This window comes from Thrips palmi, unplaced genomic scaffold (genome assembly GCF_012932325.1).
Source record: "Thrips palmi isolate BJ-2018 unplaced genomic scaffold, TpBJ-2018v1 HiC_scaffold_5, whole genome shotgun sequence".
NCBI classification, from domain to species: domain Eukaryota; kingdom Metazoa; phylum Arthropoda; class Insecta; order Thysanoptera; family Thripidae; genus Thrips; species Thrips palmi.
In genome coordinates, this window is record NW_023144632.1 from 15,591,187 (window position 1) to 15,615,555 (window position 24,369).

The following is a 24,369-nucleotide window of genomic DNA, read 5'->3' on the forward strand; positions in this document are numbered from 1 at the left end:
TGGCCAGCCTGGCCACGGACGTCGCAGTGGTCCGTATGCAAAATGGCAGCGTGACTTTTGTTGTGTGTGTAGCTGTTGCTCCGCGATTCTAGCAAATACGGAACTTATTCGGCACAGCGACGGGGTGACGGATTGACGAGATGCGCGTCAGCAAGTAACAGCTGGTGGCCGCGTCGCGTCTCGGAGAGCGGAGTGATGTCCGCAAGGCAGAGGGGATGATCAACAGCAACATCAACAAGGTGAAGGCTTGTAAAAGCCTCAAAGACCAGCCCGTCGGGGAGCCGGACAGGGACAGGAAAAACAAACCGGACAAGGGCGAGGGCGACAAGGAGGGCGGCAAGAGAGGCCCGGTGCCTGTCCAGCCTCTCCAGCTCGCCGTCGCCGCCTCCAGAGACTCCAGGACCAAGGACATCAAGGAGCAGAAGGCCCCCCGAGCGGCAGCACCACTCGCACCAGGCCGCACCAGGGCCCGGGATGATTTCAGGATGGCTCGGGGCGGGAGCGGTTCTGTGGACAAACGCGGCGCCTACCGCGGCCGCGGGGTGTACACGAGAAAGGCGGACCGCGACGGGGACTCGTACGGCCCCAGGGTAATCAAAAGCCACCCGGACTCGACGGCCGGCATCTACAAACACCATGCAGACTCCAGGAACAAAACAGGTAAACCTAACCTCTCCGTTGTGTGTTGCCCCTGGGAGGAAACTACATGTCGCACCTCGTTCCTTCTAGTTGTATGTTTCTCGGCAGCATTTTTTAGTTTTCTTGACCTCTTCAAGCGAGGGGAGCTGAAACCCATCGCTTGACATACTTGTTTGTTGCTGTTACTCTGATTTTCTTGGTTGGTTTCTGTTCCAGATTTTGGTTCTTTGGTACCAGAGGATAGTCGAATATCTAAAGTCTTGCGGCGTTTGTTCCGAGAGGAAGATTCTGAAAAATTTGTTGCACTGACTTTGCAGCTTCAGGTATTAAGATTTTTAATTTTTCGAATTTTTCCCCAATTTTTTAATAAATGTAACATAAGTTTTTGGTTGAATTAAGCCACTAACTTACTCAGAAAAAAAGTACTCTGTCTGTCTGTTTGTGTATTTGTCCCATTTTGTTGTGGTCTGCATTGCTCCACCTTCAAATGGTTCAGAAGTTGCAAATTTGTGCCTCATTCATAACCACACCAATTTTCACCCATCTAACATTCCATTGTGCTTGTGGGTACAATTTTGGCATACATGAACTGGATCAAACTTTGCACTACAGCAGATTGGAGTATTTTTGGACTGGTTCATCGAAATCAATGCAGATGGTGAACTGCAAGCCAAGGTATGTGTCGTCAGATAGGCTGCTGTAAAAATTGGCTTCTGTGACGAAGTCTGTTGCGCAGGCCATTGTCTGGCTACACCTACCTTGTCTTGTCTTGACTGACCGCTTCTAATTTATTGATGTGGTTGTTGTGTTCTCAAGGATGCCCTTGGAGTCCCAGAGAATATGCAGTACATTAAGAGATGCTTTGAGAACATTTTAGATGCATTATTGGACCTGCTTTACAATGGACCTGGAATTAGTGCCAAATCACAAATTGCTAAAGCTATGGGTCATGTAGGATATGTTCTTGATTCTGAATTCAAGAGGTATTCACCCTAACAATATCATGCTTAGCTGTTGTAAAGTAGATATAGCCTTAAACCTTTTTTGTCTTCAGGTTTATAGACTGGATTTTTCCTAAGTATACGTCTGAGAAGAACACTGAAGTGAAATGCTTTTTAATGGAAGCACTTCGTCAGGTTTGAAACATATTTTAATGCATTACAATACACTAAATTTTGCTCACCTACTTTTGTTCCTTATTGTTCATTTTTATTTTGTTTCAGACACTCACATTGGATGCAGAAACATTGAAGCTTAAGCCACACTCAGTAGTATGTTTTTTTTTGTTTTTTTTTTTTAAATCAGAACAAAACATGACATGATTATATAAAAAGCAAGGAGCAAACAACTTTGAAAAATTTTGTACATCCTTGTTTCAAATTTAAATGATTTCATGTTATCTTTTGTTACAGTAGTTCCAAGTTATTTCACATTGTTTCATGTTATTAATACATTCTTTCAACATTATCTCACCAAAATTCAAGTTGTATCCTCCTTGATAAAAAGTTATGGCAATTCTGTTTGTTCAGTGATTCATTTTTTTTGTTGCAGACTTTGATGATGAAAATGCAACAAATTTTAGAAAATACAGACCTTCCTGATTTATTTGTTACCTGTATAGAAGTTATTATGCAGCTATCTGCTCTATATCCTGATACCTTGACTGATTACTTCCGTGTAAGTGTTGTAACTTGTTGCTACAAATTTGACAGCATGACAAATAATATTTTTGATTTTAATTCTTAATCTATTACATTTTCTAGGATCTTGTTGATATTTTAGTTGGTTGGCTTATTGATAGCAGTCAAAGTGCAAAAATGACTGATTATGCTGCAAAAAGTCTTCAGAGGCTTGCACCATATTGGATTCAAGAATTGAATTTTTCTATTACATTCTTGGGACAGTTCTTAGAAGATATGGAGATTTATGGGGATGTAAGAAATCTTGTACCCGATTTGGTGCAAATATTTTAAAGCTACTGGGTAACCTCCAAATAATTGATGAACATTTGATGTCTTTACAGGATTTTGTAAAATCACTTTCCCCTCAGAAAGATGAACTGCTCAGTGATGCCAAAACGTCTTCCCCTGATGATTTCTTATTTAAAGTTGAGGCTTTCATTAAGTGAGTTCTACTTTGAATTTTAAAATGTGGTATGATTTTTTTGTGACAGATGTTGATTGTTGTGTGTCTGTTTAGATCTTTCAATACTGTTATCAAAGCTTTAGGTGATAACATGAGCCCAGCTAACTCTACTCACGTTACTTGGACCTTTCTTGGGGACTGTCTTTCAAAAGTCCTTGTTACAGTTAAGTCTGTTCTTGACGTTAGATTTAATGAAGACCTCATCATGTCTGGTATGCACTTGTCAACATAATGCAACTTAACTCTTCTCAAAAGTTGTAGAATCTAACATCATTTTTTGTCCTTGAATTCCAGTAAACGAATGTGTCTGGTTACTTCTGTCTCATCTCCAGACAAAGACTACACCAGGACATGATCTCTTGTATGAAATGTTTGATTACTTGTTGGGTCAAATTGACAACATGTGCAATGTAACAATTTGTTCTGTCTTACATGTTATTGCAAAGGTCCGTTGTGGGGCGTTGGTAAAACAGTTTCTATCCAAAATACTTATTTAATTGTAAATTTGAAAATTTATTTATTGTCTTTGCTCAGGCTGTTCGTGAAGTTAGTGCCAACTTACCTTTGGAATTAGTTCAGAAGTTACTGAGTCCAAGTTCCAGTGTAGTTAAACTGCGCTTTTCACCAAGCAAATCAATTCAAAAAGCTGCTTTAGAACTGTATCATGCTTTGTTAAATCTCAAAAACATTCCACTTCTTCAAGAGGCCTACAAGTAGGTTCTAGTTTCGGTTTTAATGTCTATTTTTCACTATTTCAAGAATTGAATTACAGAACTAATTTATTTGCTACTGTTTTATGTTATTTGTTCTACATTTCTTGACGTTTCCTTATTGTCTCGCAGGTATGTACTTGGTGACTTGGAAGTAGCATACCGCCATGTGGTTCCTGAGCTGGAGCTACTTTGCCAAACCAATCCGTTTGCAGATGCGAAGTATTCTCCTAGTGAAGCAGAAGTCGTTATTCTATTTCTTCTTGCTGCTCTGTCAGACCTTGGTAAGATGTTTGCAGTTTAATCTATTTCAAATCACCTTTCATCCTACATTATCTATTTTACTGATGTACAATATCTTATATATTTTTAAAAAATATTACAGCGAATGCAAGCAACTCAATTATTGGAATGTGGGCTCTGAAACCCAGCATGTTTGAACTACTGGCATTGAGAATGAAACCTCGAGAAGTCAAGACACATACTGGATTGCATTACACTATACTATATCTCCTATTCTCTCATTGCTCAAAGTAATACATATTTCTCAATGTTTTTTTTTCTTTGTATTTTGATTGTGTATGGTGAAAATCACAAATATTTTTTCTCTCTTAAATTTAATTTTAGGTCCAATAATTTTGTGTCCAGCAGTAGCTTGGTGCAAGTAGGTTCTGGAACCAGAAGACCTCTTGTCTTGTCTGGCGTACCATCTCTCAACAACTCTGATTCTTCTGTATCATCACCAACATCTGCTAATCTGTCCAACATCCTCCAGCTTCTGAAAGAATCCTTACTAGACGTTCGTATTTTGTCTTGAGCCATCATTGGTTACTTTTAAAAGTTGTTGTTTATTTATCTTGAGTTGTGATTCTTACAGAACTGTTCACTTGAAGTTGACCTTCTACTACTCACATGGGTCAGGGAAATTTTGACTCAGGGTGCTCCATACCTACCCACCATGGCTGAGACAGTAGACTTTCAATCAGTGTTATCGGCTGTCGTGTCAAAAGGTCACTCAGCTTTGAAAAAGCCACCCATATCATTGGCAGTTTGTGGAACTCTGCAAGTAGTTTTTCAATTTCAAAACATCTCTTGGAGGGTGAGGAAAAGAAAATAGCTTTTGTTTGCTTAACGTTTTACACTTTTTGAATGGTGTTTTTTTCTTTTCTGTTTTTTCATGGAGTTAGAGTATTGTTAATTTCCTATTGATATGTGTTTTCTCTGCCCTCTCTAGTCAAACTTCCTTACATCAGTTACTGAATTGTGCCTTCTTCATATAAATTGTACCTATGCTGATGTGGCTACCGGTTACTCACAGTTGTTATCTGTTCTGCCATGGAACATTACTTTGCCTGTACTAGCCCACATGAATTTTGAAGTGCACTCTCAGGTGTGTGTTTCTATATTATTATTTGCCCTGAGCTGATAATCTCTGTTATGTTTTGGTTATTCTTTATTGCTTTTGTGTTTGTTCTCAACAGAATCCCAAAGGTTGTGTTCCGCAGAAAATTCGCTGGTCGTACTCTTCTCAGTTGTCAAAAAATGAAGTTGGTCTCATGGGTCAACAAGAGTTTAGACAGTTCATGTGGTACCTTATTCACGGAGAGGAAGGAGAGTTAGTGTCTGATTTATTTTTATGTTCTGTTGTAGTTTTGTGTAATTGGTTACCTTTCTGATCTGACATTTATGGTTGTTTTACAGACGCAGTTGGCTCTTAGACTTGTTCAGCCAGTCTTGGCCACTGAGCCTGTGCAGTAATGTCAATTCTGATAACGAAACTTCAGCCGATAGTTGTAAATCTAATACTCCCAAGGATTTGAGTGCCATTGCAAAGTATTGCCAACCAGTGCTGCTTCAGTGGGCTGTGTGGGATTCTGCTCAATTTTGTGTCACATCCAAACTAAGAACACCATTGGGAAAGCCACAGGAGACTTTCACCAAAATAGAAAGTGCCATCAAGTCCCTAGCAAGAGAGGCCGATGATTTTGAAGCATGGGATGTTATGAGAGTTCGTGTCCTTGTGGATTTCCTCGAACAGCTCGAAAAAGTGATTTATAATGCTGGTGAGGGTACAGCTCTTGCAATAGAATTGCCACCCAAGCAAGTACGTACCTTTTTCCACACCAACCGAAGCACGTGTGTTGAGTGGTTGACAAGGATTCGCTTGGCGGTTGTTGCTGTGGCTCTTCGAGCAGGACAAGCAGCCACTGCTGTGAGGCAAGGACACGCTCTGTTGCAATATCTACATGAAATGAACAATACACAAGGCTTGGAGTTTGAAAGAGCTGCTCTCTATGTGGGATGTGCACTGACACGCTTACATGAATGGGAGTCGGTCCAAGGATTATACATTTGGGCAAGGAATGAATGTGGCAGGAAGATCCCCCTGTTGAAGGGGTTGGTTGAACAGGCTGCTGGCAGACTAGAACATGCTGTGGATTTTTACTCTCAAATCCTTAGTCAATCCTCTGAAGATCATCATGCTGGTGGTGATTGTGATCTAAGAATGAGTGAGGTGGCTGATGATCAGCTTACAGAATGCCATAGAGCTTTACAGGATTGGGCAAAATTGGCCAAGTGGAAACTTGATGAAAAGAACTCTTATCCCACCAATGGAGGGATGTTGTTGCTTTCTACATTGAAAACCAATCACATCGAAGGCTTTGCTGAATATGAAGCTGGGTCTTATGAAGCTGCTGCTAGATTGATGGAATGGGACACTGAAGCTGCAAGTAATTTGACCACACAGCCGCGTACTTGGAACACGTTGAAAATGCTCCGCTCAGCACACAGCAACTTGTCAAGTATTGCTGTCGCTCTTGCTGGGGAATCTTTTGTCCCGATTTCTGAAGATATCAAGTATGTATTAAACTTGTATGGTACCACTGTTTATCTAGGGTCATTGTTTTTTGGGATTGGATAATTTCTGTTCTCTTTTTTCTTGTCTAGATTAAAATGGAGTCAATATGTTGATCAGTGCCAAAATGATGCCCATCTGCTTCTGAAGGAAGGGTTAAGGAACACAACATCAGAGTTGCTGCTTGAAGCAGCAGTCACACAATATGCTGCATCTGGCCTTGCAGACCTTCTTCATGCTCAAAATAGTGATTCTGGGCCTCTCTTGTTACCATTATCAGCTCAGGATACAAACTTAAAAAATCTCAACTCTGGAATTTTGAGCAATGCCCTTTGGTGGAGCGAGTTCCTAGAGCATATGGGTATTCAAAATCAAACAACATCTATAAGTGAACTACGCGTCACCACTGCTCACACAGCAAGGAAAGAAAAGAACCTTGGCTTTGCCCTTCGCTTGCTCAGCAGAGAACTTGGTGCTCCTGCAAAATCATCTCTTCAAGAAGTTGCTAAAGTGCAGATAAACACTCCACACCTGTCATCTCCTCTTGAGCTGAGAGCACTCACAGAAGTGGCCAAGGTTCTTTATGCAGCTGATAAGAAAGATTATGCTGTTTCTGTTGTGGTCCATGGTGCTCAAAGAATCCGTAATTCTGAGGATGCCATTCTACAAGAGCGTGGTTCACGTTTGCTGCTCACTCTGGCAAAATGGATTCACGCTGACCCTAGTCTTGCTGTGTGCGGAGACAACAAAAGTGCCATATCTCACCTCCTCGAACAAGATATTGCTGGAGGAGCAGACCTCCTTGATATTCAAAACTGCAGTTTACTTACTCAAAATGGTGTTCAAATTATTCCCACTACAGACACCACCATTGGCAGAGTGTTGCGGCTGGCCGTTGTCCAGTGTCCTCAACTTGCTAAATCTTGGGCACATTTTGCAAATTGGTGCTACCGGTGGGGAAGGAGAGCGGTTGATGTTACCAATGAAATCGGAGGGCAACTCAGTGCTGCAGATAAGGCATGTGTTCAAGCCATGATGCCGCAAGATGCTAGTCCTTCAGATCTTGAAAGTGTTTTTAGTATATTAGGTCAAACAAGAGCTGTAGCCGATGAAGAAGACATAGATTTAGATAGCACAAATACAAGTGAAATGATGGAGTCTCAGCTACGCACAGTAAATGTCCTGCACTATGCAAACCCTGAAACTCTTGCTGGGTTAGTTGGTGTTTGGCGAGAAGCACAGCAAAGGGTCTACAGCTGTTACCAACTTTCTGCCGTCGCCTATTTTAAGTTCTTGCAATTGTGTGGCCAAGAAGAAGTAAGTACAGCAGATCCTTACTCAGCTAATCCTCATTTTTCTTCCTGAAAACAATCTTCTTTTTTTTTTTCACAGGCTTGTACCGAAGACTGTTCTACTGTCACTGCGTCCCTGCGACTTCTCCGCCTGGTTGTAAAACATGCCCTTGAGCTGCAGTCTGTGCTTGAGGCTGGTCTGGCTGCGACTCCAACTGCCCCCTGGAAAGCCATAATCCCCCAGCTCTTCTCCCGCATGGGGCACCCCGAGCCCTACGTGCGCCGCAGGGTGGCCGAGCTGCTGTGCCGCCTGGCCGAGGACGCGCCCCACCTCATCACCTTCCCCGCCGTGGTGGGCGCGGCGTCGGGGGGCGCCAGGCTGCGCCACATGCCCATGCCGGGCACTGCCAGTACGTGACATCCCTCCACCAATACTGGTGGAGGCGGCCAAAATTCCAGACGCGTTTTGAGCTCCAGAGTCGGTAAACTTAAACCGAACCGAACATTTGACCCCACCAATGGATTCCTCGTTCGGAGAGGTCACACTTTCGGTTCGAGTCCTGTTTAGCGACCCTGAAGCTCAAAACGCGTTCAGAATTTTGACCGCCTCGAGCCCACTATGCATGGACAGCAACTTAAGCGACTCTTATCCGCCTTTGCCACCAATTTTAGGAACGACTCTCATTATATATTGTCTCATGCGCTTGCAGGACTTTTCGGCACATACCTTACCCCCGAGGGTGAGGAGGTTGAAAGCTTGGGAGAGGAGGAAGAAGACGATGAAGATGATGATGACGACGAAGAAGAGGATGAGGAGGAGAATGATGGCAGTGGACAGATGGTACTGAAAAACTGTTTCCTAGCCATGGTGGATACTCTTTCTAAGCAGGTCAGTATCTTTTCTTCCACTTTATATCCTCTCCTGTTCTTCACTTGGCTTGGAATCGTCTAATTTAAATGTCTTGTCTTATTTGCAGGCTCCTGAAGCTATATCCCAAGTGCAACAATTTGTTTGTGAACTTCGTCGCATAACTTTACTGTGGGATGAGTTGTGGCTTGGCACACTTTCTCAAAATCAGTCAGAAATCAATCAGAAAGTATCTCAACTCAAAGCAGAAATTACCCGGGTGGAACAAAATGGCTCTCTCAGCCCTACTGATAAAGAAAAGCTGATATCAGAAAAATACAGAATTATTGTGAAGCCTGTATGTAAAATGTCTATTCACAGAATGAGTAAATACCTACGTATTAAAATTGTTGATTAGTGTTGACTTATTCTTGTCTCGTGTTTCAGCTTGTTTTCATCTTTGAACAACTGCATGCTATTACCTCTGTTACACCTGAAACTCCTCATGAGCGGTGGTTCCAGGAAAAGCATGGTAAGTGAATATTCAGTTGCTTTCATTTCCATATCATAAATCTGTTTGAATGTGTGCATTACTAATCTATCTATCTTTACTCAGGTAAACTTATTGAGGTCATATTACATGCAATGAAAGAGCCTAAAGATTTCAAACGAGCGGAAGAGTGGCATACACCTCTCAAGTCGCTTCAATCACGTCTCAATGTCCGAAATAACAAACGAGCTGCTCACACTCTCCGCATGGAAGATATAAGTCCAACATTGGCATCTCTGAAGGACTCGTGCATTGCCATGCCCGGTGTGAGGTCTGGAAAGGGCCGCATTATCACCATCGCTTCTGTGCACAATCTCATTTACATTCTGCCCACCAAGACTAAACCCAAGAAGCTCATGTTCCATGGCTCAGACGGAAAGACTTACTACTACCTGTTCAAAGGGCTCGAAGATTTACATCTTGATGAGAGAATCATGCAGCTTCTGAATATTGCCAATATGATGCTGCGAACACCATGGCTAGAAAACTCTTATCGGGCTCGGCATTACTCGGTCATACCTCTTGGACCAAGGTCTGGCTTGATCAGCTGGGTCGAAAATGTAACGCCTTTGTTTGGCCTTTACAAGCGTTGGCAGCAGCGACAGGCTTCGGCACTCGCAGCTAAGAATGGTGTGACACCTGTGCAAGTCAAGCGACCATCAGAGCTATTTTACCAGAAGCTGTCGCCGAAATTAAAAGAGAAAGGAGTAGCCCTTGAGCACAGGAAAGAGTGGCCGCTACCAGTGTTGAGAGAAGTTCTGCAGGAGTTGATGGCTGAAACTCCTTCTCAGCTACTTGCCAAAGAATTGTGGTGCCATAGTGTGAATGCAGGAGCGTGGTACAAGACTTTGCAAACGTATTCTCATTCTGTGGCAGTTATGTCTGTGATTGGGTACATCATTGGGCTTGGAGATCGACATTTGGACAATGTGCTAGTGGACTTGACAACCGGAGAAGTAGTCCACATTGATTATAATGTTTGCTTTGAGAAAGGAAAGACCCTTAGAGTTCCTGAGAAGGTACCCTTCAGAATGACTCCAAATATTCAAGCAGCTTTGGGAGTTACAGGAGTTGAGGTAAGGCAAATCATCATTTTTAGTTTATTTTTATTTTTATTTAAATGTTTTTGCATGTTTAGTTCATAAGGAGTTGTAGAAGTGAAAATTCGTGGGGTCAAAGCAATATGATAGGAATATTCGTCTTTTAAAGAGAGAGGTTCAAAAAGACTTTTTCCTCAAAAAAAAAAAGAAAAAAGGACAAAACAAAACTATTTTTTTTTATAATGGCAAAACTCTTAAAAGACTGCTAAATTGTTTTGCTCGAAATGAAAATAGTAATTTTACTCAAGTGCTATTTGTCCTATGGATCCACATCTCGTGGGGTCTGTTGTGGGCAATCTGCAACGCAGTAACTGAGTAAAGGCAGACATGAATTCTGAGTTTTTCCAAGCATAAATGAGTGGGTTCATTCCGGAGTTGGTCATGGCAAGTGCAAGTGCACCTTTGTACAGTGTTGAGGAAAAACACTTGTGCAGCCCATCCACTGCCTGTAGTACAAGGACTGTGAAGAATGGCATCCAGCACACTGTGAAACTGCCTAAAACGAGCAGCACCACCTGTCAGTGTGAAGAATCAAAACATTGTCAGTGACAATCAAAGGAGGGAAAAAAATTGATTAAATTTTGGATAGAAGAGGTTCAGTACCTGAATCGACTTTCCGTCTGGAGGCTTCCCTTGGTGATTTCCCCACCTTTTCCTGACTGATGCGGCCTCCCTCCATATCCGCCAGTACACGATAAACATGGCTAGCCAGACTAGTCCGAAGTTAGGTGTCAGGATTAGCATGGTAAAGGGAACAGGCATCACCTCATGCAGCTCACAGCTTGAGGCAGTGGCCCAATTATTCCAGTACAGAGGTACACTTGCTATTGTCATGGAGTACAGCCATCCCAGTCCTATTGCAGTCCATGCCAACCTGTAAAGTAATTTTGCATTAGCACTGGCATTATGTCTGGTTAGATAATTAATCAGGGTTATCACAACTTAAAAATGGAATACCTTTTTGTTACACGAGTAGTGTAATGTAAGGGGTACATGATGTAGATGTATCGGTCCATACTTATGCATATCAAACTAAACAGGGAGTTGCAAAATGCCAACACCATGCACGAGAACTTTAAGAGGCACGCCGTTTCAGACGCACCTAGGTTGTTGCCCCAGTAGAAGCTCATGTGATAAGGCAGAAAGAGCCCCACCAACAGATCTGAGACGGCCAAACTGGAAAGAATGAAAAACGAGATGTTTTAGTGATAGGGCCGGACGTGGGGTACCTGAGGCTAGAGTCGCTCTGTCTCTCCCACTCATGGGGCGTCCCGGACAGGTGCGAGAGAGACAGAGCGACAAAACGACTGGGCACTGACCTGAGCACGAACTGCGAGGAGGTGGCCCTGGCCAGCCTTCTGCCGAGCACCACGGCGCAGATGGTGAGGGTGTTGCCGCAGAGGATGCACAGCAGCAGCGCGCTCTCGACCACGATCCACACGACCTGCCGCCGCGCCTCGTCGTGCTCCTGGGCGACGTCGTCGCCCGTCATGTTGAGCCAGGCCGAGGCCGCCGTCGTGGTGCGCTCCGCCTGCCCCGGCCCCGCCGGCCCCGCCGCGACGCCCAGCAGCATGGCCGGCCCGGAGTCGTTCATGGACTGGCTGGCCTGCAACGCCTGCAACGGGAAGCCGAGCCCAGAGTGAGGAACGGGCGACTGCGGAGCGGATCCTGGTGAGGCGGAAGGCGAGCCCGGCAAGCCGACGAGCTGGTGCTGGCGCGGGCTGGTGCCTGGCCCGGCCCGGCCTGACTCCCTGACTGGCGGGATGACGCCGCCGGGCCATGCCGGGCCGGGCCGGGCCAGGCTGGAGAGAAGCTGCATGCCGGCCGCGCACTCCTTTCTCCCGCCACTTTCCTCTTCCTTTCCTAGGTTCCTCCCAAATTTAGACGGCCCCCGCGGGCCTCCTACCTTTCACCTGGCCGGCACTTACCGCTGCGGTTTCCAGGTTGACGGCGTGCTCCGTGTGCTCCGCGTGGCGGCCTGTGTCTGCGCGCGCCGTGCCCGGGCGCTGGAAAGGCAGGGGAGCTCGCCTAGCTCGCCGCGCGACTCCCGCATGGTTGTGGAGCTCGGCGCGGTGGACTTATCCGCCAACGGCGCGGTTCTGTGCGGGATGGGATGTATGCGGTGTACGCCCTGGTGTACGCCCCCCGCGTCGCGACGCGCCGCGCCTGCGATCGTCGAGCTCGCGAGGTCCGCGGAGCGACGCGGTTTGGCGGTCCGCGCAGACTCGGTCTCCGTCTCGGCGGCGCGCGGGTCGGGACGGGCCAGGCCAGGCGGTGATCCGTGCCGCGCCGTGCCGCGCCCACGGAGTACTGTGCCGAGCCGAAGCCGATCAACACCTCTGGCACTTCCCCGCCTCCTCGCCGCGCCACCCCCACGCCGCCACTGTCGACGGGGCCCTGGGCCTGGGCCCCGGGCCTGGGCCCTGGGGAAGGGGCGGTGGCGGTGGCCGTGGCGGGGGCTGCGTTGTGCTGCGTGATGTCTAGCCCTGGGGCCGCGGCCCCTGCCTGTCAGGCCCTGGGGCCTATGCTCGGGGGCCCATGCCCCGGCGCAGCCCGCATGGCGTGCGTGGCGGTGCGGTGGCGGTGCGGTGGCGGTGACACCGGACTGCAGCGTGTGTGCTTTTGGGCCCGGCATGGCGCGCCACAGAGGCTGGCGGGGGCGTAGCGGGCGGAGGGAGGCGGAAGCTTTGCCGCCCAGCCACCTTGCCTTGCACCTCGCTGAGTCCGCAGCGACCAGCTTGACTGGCGGGGCGATCGCACTTTGTCGGCACGTGGTCGTATCGGGCCTCCATGGCGGGGCCGAGCATGGCGGGGCCGAGCATGGCGGGGCCGAGCATGGCCGGGGAGGCAGAGGCAGCCCCGCGCCCTATGACCCTCCCCGTCGGTCCCCGTCGGTCCCCGTCGGTGATCGCCCGACCGGCCAGTAAACCAAGGCGTTCATTGACGCATCGCGCGGCGCCGACTGATGCGGCTTTATGCTTTTATGGCAGAGCCTTGAACCCCTTCGCAGCGGGCCTTCCTGGCCCCGCCTCGATTAGAGCCCCGAAATCTAACCTTGCATGCCGCCCTGCCGTCTTGCAGTTGAGGCGAACGGAGCGCGCCGTCGTCGCCAGAGCTTCCCGTCTCGGACTCGGCAAGAGCGCGCAGTGCGCTGGCGGCGCAGGGCGTAGACTGATCTCGATTAGAGCGTCGCCAAGTTATGGCCAATGCATTAGTTGAAGTAGATGCCGATAAAACGGACCGCGCGCCGCTTCTGCGGGGGCCTCTTCGGTCGTGGAGCCCCTTGCCCCCGTAGGCCGATTTCGAACAGTGCTTCAGCGCCGTCCCTCGCACCCGAACGTGGCACCCCGGCAGTGCGAGAGAGAGACAGCGACGGGAGCACTGTTAAATTGTATCAGCCTGGTGTCGCCTGCTGTCCAGAGCTGCACTACAAGATCGAATGCAATAAGCTAAGTACACATGTACATGAGTGTGCTTGACAAGTACACATTTATCGGTGTGTGCGAGGCAAGTGGACTCTCATCTCATTAACTTAATCGACGGAGTCAGAGCCTCAGAGACGGAGTGAGCTTTCGAAGTGCACTAAGGACACGAACGATTTTTAGTGCGTCAAGCCAAGCGGCGGCGGGCGGCTTTTGAGGACGCCTCCGTGTCCTTGGGATGGATGACGCGCCAACCTGCCAGCGGCCCGCCTGTCACCCGCTGGGCCGGCGCCGGCGAGAAGGGCCCGCCAGTGGCCCGCCACTGGCCAGCCACTCCGGGTCCACTCAGTGGCGAGTCAGACGCTCGAACAGTGTGGGGGACGGGGATGGCGATGGCACGTCCTTCCGCGCGTTTGGCGTTCGGCGGCGTCTCGGCGGCGTCTCTGCGGATCGGAGGGCAACGGGGCTCCCTCTAGTCTAGACTGCCGCCTCGCCCCCCCCCCCCCTTTCCCTTTTCCCCTTTGGCCGCGTCCAGTAAACGCGTGTCTGAAAAGGAGCAGCCTTTCCGTCTTGCTTAAGCGTTCGCGGCCTAGAAACAACAACAACAAACACGTGGCCTTCCCATTTTTTTCTGTCTCTCGTTGCGCCGCCGCACAGTGGGCAAGACGACCGGTGGAGGCGGCCGAAACTCTAGACGCGTTTTGAGCTCCAGAGTAGCTAAACGGGACTCGAACCGAACGTGTGACCCCACCAATGGAACTGGTGGGGTCACACGGTCGGTCCGAGTCCCATTTAGCGACTGTGCAGCTCGAAACGCGTCTAGAACTTTGGCCGCCTCCACCGGTCGTTTGGCCCACTGTGCGCCGTTGTTGGGTTCGCCGTGGGCCGCCCCGGTTCGCCGGAACGATGTGTACTACGATGTGTACTATACAGCGAATTTGCTCGACGGGAGTTATTTCGCGGGGCGTCTGTTTTCTAGCGCGCACCTCCCCCCGCGCCGTGCAGGCCGTGGAGGCCGCGGAGGCCGTGGACCTCCAGATGCACGCGCTCTATGCACGCGCCCCCCATCCCGATACGTACGTACTACCCCGAAACCCCGAGCAGCCCGAGCACACGCGTGGCCGAGTCGGCCGAGTGCAGGGCGTGCAGCTGCACTGCAGGGCCTGCGGGGCGCGTCCTTCGCCACTGCAAGCGAAGCTCGCGAAGCTTGCATGGCGTGGTTGTTATTCTTGCCGCGGCATTCTGCACTCGACCCCCGCGTCCCCCAATACCCGCCCCGCCACGGCCCGCGCACTCCTTGACGCGTCGCTCTGGTCCCAGCAGCCTGCTCTCGTAAAACCGACGCCGGCAGCTCCAAGTTCCTCCCAATCTCCTGCACTCGCCCCGCCCCGCCCCGCCCCGCCCCGCCCCGCCCCGCCCCGCCCCCCCCACCCCGCCCCGCGGAACGCCCAAGTGACGTCGTTCTTCGCTGGCTGCTGCCACCCCTCCGCCGCCCCTAAGCAAATTCATCAGTCATGAATGTGTCGACCTTGTCGTCCGCCGCGCGGCCTTAATATGCGTCCGTCTCGCCTCCCGCCCCGCCCCCCCCCCCGCCCCCCCCCGCCCCCCGGAATACGTTTTCGAGGACGTGCTTGCGACCGAGGACGCGTAGTAGAAACGGAGGAAAAGCTTTGATTTCTGATCTAGAGCGCAACGCGCCACCCTCGGCTGACGCCTCGTGGGCGCGTTTGGTGGATTGCTCGAGACGTCGTCGAGACGTCGTCGAGACGGCTGTCTTGGCCACCTCTTGCGTGTGCCAGCATGGAGGCAGGCCAATCTCTCATGGTGCCAGATTTGCCAGGCCGGGCGCCGCGCGGCGCTGTAGACTGATTCCGAGAGTCGCTTTCGTCGCCCTGTCCCTCTCGCACCCATAGCAGACGCCCCATGAGTGCGAGAGAGACGGAGCGACGAAAACGACTCGGGGAATGAGGCTGCAGGGCGTCACTTGCTGCTGTTGGCTTGGCGGCTCAGTTGTGGTCCAGCCCGTAATGGTAATGGTAATGGCGGCGAATAGGCAACCCGCATGCGTCGGCGCGTGGAGGCTCCGCGCTGCCTACTCGGCAGGGGCCCGCGCCACGCGCTCTCTGTGTTCGTCGCGGAGGTCTTTGTGTCGCGCGGCGAGCGGCAAGGTCTGGCGTGCGAGCACTGTGAGGCACTGTGAAACCAAGTGTGTAAGAACTCCGCACTTGGACGTGCAAAGTCTTCAGTCTCCAAACACTTCAAGTGCGGCGTTCTCCCCGCGTTTGCACCATGCTAGGAGAGAGGAGTTCTGCGAGCTACTCCACACTTGAAGTGTGGAGACTGCAAACTCCGCTCCAGGAAGTGTGGAGTTCTCCACATTCGGTTCGACAGTGAGTGTGGGACAGGTCCGTGGTTCTCAGCACCGTCCTGTCCCTGCGCTTCTGAACTCAGTCGAGGCTGAAGCCGGCTGAAGCTTGCCGAAGCGGAAGAGGTGTTGTTTGGGTCGCGGGGGTGCTTGGCGGCCTCTGGGCGTTTCTGGTCTTATCACCTTTATGGCCTTGTTGGTCGTGTTGGAGGCATTCAGGTGGTGGCGATCCCAGAGCATCACGTCGCCCCGCCCCGCCCCGCCTTATCACGCTGTGGACTGATTCCGGAGCGCGTTTCGCCGCTCTGTCTCCCTCGCGCTCACGGGACTGGCCGTGCTGGCCGTGAGTGCGAGAGAGAGACACGACGCCGCAGTGCGGATCGCTCGGCAGCCCGGCGAAGCCCGGCCCACTTATCGGAAGTTTGGTACAGCCGTGTGGGCCCCGCATCTCCGGCGGGGCTTGCCTCCGGTTTCGGTTCTAATTTCTATTTCTTATTGGTAATAAGTCGCTTGGGGGCGAACGCCTTTGTCGCCTTGGCTGTGCCAGCAGTGCGCACCGAGCACCTCTTCGGACCACTTTGCACAACCGAGAGACTCGCCGGCCGCTTGGGCTACAGTGCATCGAGCATCGGGAACAACTTGAATTACCACGAATTAGCTCGAATTCGCTAAAATAAATGCACTGTAAATTGACGTGCCAAATTTTTACGACTGGATTCAGAAGAAGCGGTGCTTTTCAAATCCCAAGGTTCTTCCCCTTCGAAGCGCCGTGCACCTTTTTGGTAAAATTTGGCTTAGGCCGGGGTTATTTGTTCTGAGAAGTGCACTGTGAAACCAAGTGCAGAGAACTCCACACTTGAAATGCGGGTGTGTGGAATTTTCAGTCTGTACACCTGGAAGTGCAGAGTTTGCAGGAATTACTCCTCGCGTCCAAGTGTAGCCAGGAAGTGAGGAGTTGTCCACACACTTGGTTCGACAGTGTGGTGGTGCACTGTGGCGGCTGCAACATGTTGCGTGCGGCTCGACCGCGGACAGGGCCGCCGTACTCGCAGTAGGGTGTAGTAATCGAGTAATCGGCCTAGGCGCCTAGGCAGCTGGGGGACATTTAGCGACATGTCTTCCCCGGGGGAGAGGGGGGGGGGACACGGGCTCCAATTCAATTTCCGGTGGCGCTAAAGGCAGCGCTAAAGGCGTCCGTGGGAGTGTTTGCGTTGCCAGTGTAGTGGAGAGTGGGCGAGGAGGAGCCACGTGTCAGGTTGCCACCCTTCAGTGGCTATTGTTGACATACGTTTTTGTGTCCAGTTCTGCTCCTGTGAAACACGTGTTCGAACGTGTATCACTGACATGATTTTATTTTATTTTTTGGTGTGTGTTTCAGGGCATCTTCCGCATGGCATGCGAACACGTCTTGAGGGTCATGAAGAAAGGCCGGGAGACTCTGCTGACCTTGTTGGAGGCGTTCGTGTACGACCCCCTGATCGACTGGACCACTGGCAATGAGGCTGGATATGCAGGTAGGAATGGGAAAGCTTCCTGTTAGTTGTAATGTCCCGTAGAAAGTAATGTGGCAATCTTTACCTTAACTGTTTCATTTTCTGTTTTTGATGATAGGCGCTGTGTATGGCGGCGGCCAGGCCATCACCCTTGAATCCAAGCAGAGCCACAAGGAACTTGAACGGGAAGTGACTCGCACGATGTTCTCTATCAGAGTCGTGGAAATGAGGGCGGACTGGCTTCAGAACCGTGACGAAGTGATCGCCAGTTTGGTGGACATGATGACCTTGATTGGAGGGTGGACTCAGTCTTGGACAGAGATGCAGGGCACTCAGGACCAGCTGCAGGACTGCCACTCTCTCTTGGCCTTGGTGAAAGAAGCCGAAGTGCAAATCCCCAACCGAACTCATTCCCTGTACACCCTAGCATTGCGTTACGCTGGGCATAAGCGAGCTAAGGATGCTCAAGAGGCAGCGCGCAGTTGCCTTCGTGACAAGCAAGCAAAATGTGATCAACAGTTGCAGCAGTATAATGTATGCACTCTACTGTTGATTTTCAATGTTAGATCTGTGGATTAGTTGGAGTGAATTTATATGTATATCTTATTTTCAATCTTTTTGTTTCAGAGTGCCTTGTCCTGCATACATAGTCCTCAGTTCTCCTCACTTAGTGCTCCAGTAAACAAGGAGGAATACATGGTGTTTGATCTTGTAAAAGAATTCCTGCAGAATGCTGGACAAAGCCAGATGGTGTACCAGTGTGAGCAGTGGGAGGCAGAGATGGAAGGCTTGGCTTTGAAGCAGATGCAAATCATGCGGGGATGTATCGACCTTTTGAACCAATATGGAGCCATTTGTGGCCTTTTCCCCACATCATACATCAACAAGCATCGCATTGTCAGCTATCAACGTTGGATAGGTCTTCTGTTGGCTGATCTGTCTATTTCCCGGTAAGACATGGGAGATGGAAAATAAATTCAAATCCCTTCTACTTGGCATGCAGTAACTCATTTTACTCATCATTCTCAGATGTCAAGAAGTTGTTGCGGAGTTTGGTGCCATTCTTCCACCTACGGTGAATGGAAGGACACCACTTCGTCAGCAAGTAGTGAATTTTGCCTTTGGGCTTCAAACTGCTTTAGCTGAAGCCAATATACGTCTGCAGGTTTGTTTTCAGCATGAATATTTGTGAATATTGGCTGGAGTCACATGGAGTCAAAACTTTGGAATTTTGAGTACTTTTAATTCTTATTTCAGAAAAGCTATGGTCTTTTGCGTGGAGAAAATGGCATTGATGTGGGAGCGAGACTTGAAAATGCTTGTGCTGAAGCTGACTCTGCTCTGAATAAACTACGAATGGGTGATTCATCTGTAAATGTTGTGATAGAATGTGTTGTGGTCACAGCATTAGTTTCCCTTAATAAAAGGTTCCTTATGATGGAGGCTGCATCTGCTAGTAAGTCACAACATTTCATGCTTAATATTTATTCCTAACTTATGATTCATCAAAAACCCATCAAGAAACTTAATTTTGTTTTATTTACCAGGTGCTGGAGATTGTTTGGTTGACCTTACTTCCCGTGAAGGGGAATGGTTCTTGGATGATATGTGCTTAATAAGTGGAATGATGACAAGAATCAGCTCTCTCATCCAAGGCCCAACATCTGATGCTCTTCAATGTCTTAGCCCCATACACAAGCTTTTCTGTGCATTGCAGGTTGGTATATCTTTGTCTTGATTTAAAGTTCAAATGAAATACTAATACATGTTACTCTAATCAAATTCTTAATTTCTCTTAGGATTTGAATTCCAATTTTGCCTCAATCATCTTGCCTGAGGCTGTTGTGGCCCTTCAAACCGAAAATCCCAGTGTTCTGGCCATGATTCAGAAGCTTTCAGCAATCATCAAAACTGCACCCATGTCATTGCAGGACCTAGTGGACCGTCTGGATATTCATTTAAGCTGCATTGCTATTGGAGTTGATGTAAGTTCTTTTCATGTTTTCCAAGCTTTCTTCTAAAATTAGGCTGTACTGTTGCTGGATTTTTATATGACATGGTTTCTGTTCAGTCTCCTCACAACGACGTACATCATATGGTAACAGAGCTGCGGAACAAATTTGAACTGTTATTACATGAGTCCACTGTGGGAAGCTCTGACATTTCAGACGGCACAATGTGTGCTGGTCAAATGTTGCTCATGGGCTTCAATGGCCTGTTTGAGAAGTTGTATTTAGACAGCCATGGTCTTGCACCCAAACTTTCAAGTATCAATGCTAATATCCCAGTTTGCTGGAGAAATCTTGATCATATTCGTGAGGCTAAAGCTTTCTCAGTGAGTAATTCAATGAACCCTTATACTGAGTATCATTTAATTGATTAATACCTTCACTATTAATATCTCTTTCACTTCTGTAGGGGAAAATGATGGACGATCGAACTCGACCAGTTTTAGAAGATATTTTCCTCCTGAAAAGACTGCAGACTATGGATGAGTTCTTCTGGATGTGTTCCGCTGTGGGCCGATGTTATAGAGGTGATATGCCTGAGCCTGGCGACCCACCACCTCCCATTCTTGTTGATGAAGAAAACCTCTTGAAGCCGGTCCGCAGATTCTCTGCTGACTTTGTTAGTCGCATGTTATTTGGTGTTGTTACCCACACAATGGCCGTTGGTGTCTGCAAACTGCTGCAGAGTATGGGTCTAAATGTAACAGGTACACAACGTTATCCATTCTCCTTCCAAAACTATTTTCTCACTTCTGATTCCTTAGTCTAATGCTGTCTTTTTTTTTTTTTTTTTAAACGTGAAGGTGAAATTGAACAACGAGACATTGGAGCAGAAAGTAAAGTGTCCCTTGAAGAGTTAAGCCGCAAGGCTGTAGACCGTAATTGTGGCCTTAGAAGTGCAGTGCTTGCTCAAGTTTCTGCCCATGTGTCTGCTCTTGAGTCGTGTTGGCGGCGAAGGGAATCGCATAAAACATTGACAAATCTGATCAGTCAACAAACTGCGACTGTCCAGCGTCTCCAGCTGGCTGTGACCACCCATTACTGGCTGCATGATGTTGTCCTGCAGAGTGTTCCTGGAATACCACCGCCGCCACCTTTCAATCGATCTGTGTTCATGTGCGACTTGCAGCGTTCACATGATGCTCTGATCGTGTTGCAATCTCAAATCAAGGAAGTTCACGAAAGGCAGCAGAGCCTAGTCACTACTGTAGAACAGAGGTTGAAGTGGGCTGCCGGAGCTAACCCAGCTGTAAATGAAGTTTTGTCAGCCTTTGCTTGTGCTGTGGAAGCGCTGGAAGAGCGGATTCAACGAGAGCAGGGGATGGCCTCTGTAATGACATCGACGTGCGGCAGCATTTTGCACCATGAATTTATAAGATCCAACTGTCCTGCTGGCATGCAGATGGATACCATATTTTTGCAGCTTGTTGATCAATGTGAAAAAAGTTGTCACATTTCATGTGAAACTGGAGAAGTTCTGAGTCCAGCTGAAGAGAGTCTTCTTCAAATGGTGTCTTTGGAAGGACAAGTTGATAAGGCTTGGATACAAAAAGCTGAGGTAGCCATATCAGACAAAATCAAAATGCTGCAGCAGAAAATGGCTTCTGCTCAAGAGATGGTGTTTTCAGGCCAAGAAAGCATTAAGTCCCAAGTTTCTGTTTTACGTACTCATCTGAGTTCCCACAACAGATTAATGGGTGACGTTCGCTCTTTAATAAAATCCATGGCTAAATTTGAGGATGGTGCATTTGTAGGACTGGGTGACTATATGGTTCGATATCGTGCTTACTCTGACCAGTTAATTTCATTGACTCGCCAACTCACTTCAGCTGATAGTCTTGTACACACTCATGTGGGAACTATTTTGAGTCAAGTTCAACTTTTGATAGACAATACAAGTAAGATTATAGAAGCTTAAAAATATTTTGTTCTTCTAAAATATTGATTATTTTAATGATATTTATGAACTTGCTTTTAGGTGCCATATATGAAGATCTTCTGTGCTTCTCCTCACCATTAGAGAATGAAGAAGTTTCAGACACTGCCAACAATACTAGATCCAAGAGGCCGACTTTAGTGCGACAGAGTAGTGTGTGCTTCTCACCTAAAAAAGGAATGCCATGTCCAGAGAAAGAGTTGCGCAGGGACCCTCACACAGGCAAAGGTAATATTATTACTCTCTGTTCCTCATTGATTAATTAACCGCCTCCTCCCCAAAGTTTAAGTCAGTGTGAGCTAATGGCGAATGTGTTTTTGTTTTGATAGCTATGCAAGAAAGAAATGATTATGCCATGAGTGTTTGGAGGAGAGTTCGTACAAAATTAGAAGGAAGAGATCCAGACTCAGCTCGACGTTCTACTGTTTCTGAGCAGGTATGTTTCAAGTGATCCTGGCTTTAAACACTGTTTTTGTCTTAACCACTTAATACCTCAATTATATTTTTAGGTTGACTTCATCATAAATGAAGCGACAAATCTGGATAATTTGGCCTTACTTTATGAGGGCTGGACTCCCTGGGTTTGAAAGCTGGCAGATGCAGAGATGAGTCTAGTTTTCAACATTGGCAGTTTCACTGCTTGAATCAAAGCCTCTTTGCTCATCCCAGCTAGCTGGCTGAGAGAGAGAAAGAGAGAGAGATGTGGTGCCTCAGGCTTGCGCCTAGTCCCTCCGGACCGGTTTTCGTAGCTAAGTGTGGATCTGAATGTTCTTGCACTTGCTCGGCCGTCAAGGGCAGCTTTCGGGGTGTTTCTCCCAATCTCTGGGAGTCGTTGAAGTAATGAGAAGGAATGATTTTTCACACGTCCAGTGTGCAGGAGCTGTCATCTAAGGTTTAAGTTGGTTATTATGTTTGTGTCAGATTTGAAGTAAGCTTTCTTAAGATTCTTTTGCGGGGACAATGAAATCAAAGGTTTCAAGAATTCCCCACTTGCATTGGCCTCAACTTCCTTTCCATTTTTTTAAAAATTTGTATGTGGTTTCTCTGTCAAATGGTTTAAAGGTGAGCATTATTCCTGGTTATTTTCCCTATCCAATCCATTTTTAACATCTTTCGCTGAGTTGAATCAAGTTCACATAACTTCCAGTTTAGTAACTTCCCAGGAAAGAGATCTGTTTATATGTGCCAATTAAAGCTTGTCAAGGAAGTGCCAATCCATGTGCCAATTATGTTGTTTGGACTTTTTACTTCCAGTGAAGTTTAAATAATAAATGAATTTCCTTGGTACTATGATAGTATTGAGGGAGACTAAGACTTGGGCAAATCCTCAAATAATATCTCTATTTCTAACTTTGTCTTTACATTATCAAAGGCACAAAAACTTGAAAGGTTTATCTCATCAATTAATGTGCTAACTACAAAAGTAAATACATTGACCAATTTAATTAAAAAGTATGAGTGTTTGAGAATTTATTGATATGGAGATGAGTTAGTTGCCCTTTGTGAACTGGTTCAGCAACAGTCTTTATTCAAAATAAACAAAGAAACTGACTTTTGAATGTTTATTCAGTACTTCAGCTGTGGCACAAACATAATGAACAAATGGATGCAGGGTGATTCCATTGTCTTTGTGCTTGTACTGTACTTTCACCTCACCTCGACTTGAAAGGATGGTTTCAGTTTGTGTTATTATGGATGCAGTTGAGACGCATCCTGTAATTTATCCAGCAATTGTTCACTTTACCCTCCATTCAAATTTTTCAGGATGTTTTTCTTTTATTATAATAACTAAAGGGAACATTTCGATGCGTTCTATGTGGGGAGTAAAAGTTTTGCTGTTTATTTCAAAGTGAAACATTTTTTTTTACCGCTGCAAACAAAATTTACAGTGTGTCCTATATCTCAGTAAACATTTGTTTGCCCATGTTCCAGGGTACCTCCCTAGAACTCCTTCTGCTTTTTCTTATTGTATCTAGATGAAAAACAAAGAAACAGGCTAACAGTATTTTTGGTCATTTAATTTCATCTATTTTTAAATATCTTAGCTCAAGACTTTATCTGTTAACATGAAGTCTGGACAGATTCACTTCAGGAGTAAATTTTGTTCAATCTGATTGTGTTACTGTAGTTTGTAACACCACGCACAATTGCTTTGTTCCAATCAATTCTGTTCAAAGAATGAAGGCATTCTGCATTGTATGTGACTTCTCTCTTAAGTCAATTTCTTCGAAATTTTCGTCCCATAACTTTCTATTCCAAATCGGAGCATTCAATGCAACTTTGAAGATCTGACAGATCCTTTTAAGTTCTAAGTTTTTTTTGTTTTAGTTTTTGTTGTACACTGGTCAATCAGTTAGTGTGCAAAAAAGGCGTGCATGTTGTCTTTCATTCTGTTTTATACCTTCTCATTTGTTTTTTTTTTACTCAAGTATTATTACCCACTTTTTAAAAAATCGATAACTAATCTTCAATTTGTATTGCATGCAATACTTTGTGGGTATCAAAACATAATCTTGGTGGTCAATGAGGATTTTACTTGTAGATTCATGACTAGTATTTTTTTCTTCTCTTTTCTCATATGGAAACAATTTTTATGTTAATTTGATAAGATTCTGTATTTTGTTATGATGTCTTCTCCCTCTTTTTTTTTTCTTCCTATTTGTGTTTTTATGCAATTAGTCAACACTTCAGAGAGTGTTGGCATGGTTATCATTTGGAATAAGTTACTTCTCAATGGTTCTCCGTTAATCACTTTTGACCATATTTTCTTGATATTTTCTATCTTGCCTTTCATCCCTCTGTGTTCACCTTACCAAGGGTATGATCACTGTCTACATAATGCAGCATGCAGTGAATTTCTTAATTTTGAATCTTATCAATAAAATGTGATGTCAAGTATTTGGTTTTCTTGCATATTATCCCCTTTGTGAAATTACAGATAATTCAAAATGCTCTGTGGACAAAGGGCTGTTTCACTGCTTAGTTTGGGCGCATTCACCTACGG

The 24,369-nt window shown here is 47.1% G+C and overlaps 2 protein-coding genes across 2 annotated transcripts; one reads left to right on the forward strand and one right to left on the reverse strand.

Moving 5' to 3' along the window:
- The first annotated feature begins 215 nt into the window (after window positions 1-215).
- LOC117650970 (serine/threonine-protein kinase SMG1) lies at window positions 216-24,263 on the forward strand. Its single transcript, XM_034394646.1, has 37 exons — window positions 216-660; window positions 856-962; window positions 1,456-1,622; window positions 1,694-1,775; window positions 1,863-1,910; window positions 2,191-2,316; window positions 2,403-2,573; window positions 2,663-2,763; window positions 2,839-2,996; window positions 3,079-3,230; window positions 3,319-3,497; window positions 3,627-3,778; window positions 3,880-4,027; window positions 4,122-4,293; window positions 4,372-4,593; window positions 4,729-4,884; window positions 4,976-5,109; window positions 5,196-6,353; window positions 6,444-7,668; window positions 7,744-8,053; window positions 8,354-8,532; window positions 8,621-8,848; window positions 8,938-9,022; window positions 9,107-10,116; window positions 17,306-17,441; window positions 17,539-17,954; window positions 18,048-18,370; window positions 18,450-18,585; window positions 18,678-18,876; window positions 18,968-19,137; window positions 19,220-19,405; window positions 19,492-19,755; window positions 19,839-20,136; window positions 20,233-21,327; window positions 21,408-21,593; window positions 21,695-21,801; window positions 21,875-24,263. Exons 1-37 carry the CDS (start codon window positions 216-218, stop codon window positions 21,950-21,952), a joined length of 10,509 nt encoding a protein of 3,502 aa, XP_034250537.1. The 3' UTR covers window positions 21,953-24,263.
- On the reverse strand, window positions 10,303-11,676 carry LOC117650971 (octopamine receptor 1-like). Its single transcript, XM_034394647.1, has 4 exons — window positions 11,460-11,676; window positions 11,098-11,316; window positions 10,744-11,014; window positions 10,303-10,655 (listed from the first exon to the last, which is right to left on the reverse strand). The coding sequence occupies exons 1-4, from the start codon at window positions 11,630-11,632 to the stop codon at window positions 10,380-10,382; spliced, it is 939 nt and encodes a 312-aa protein (XP_034250538.1). The 5' UTR covers window positions 11,633-11,676; the 3' UTR covers window positions 10,303-10,379.
- Window positions 24,264-24,369: the final 106 nt, after the last annotated feature.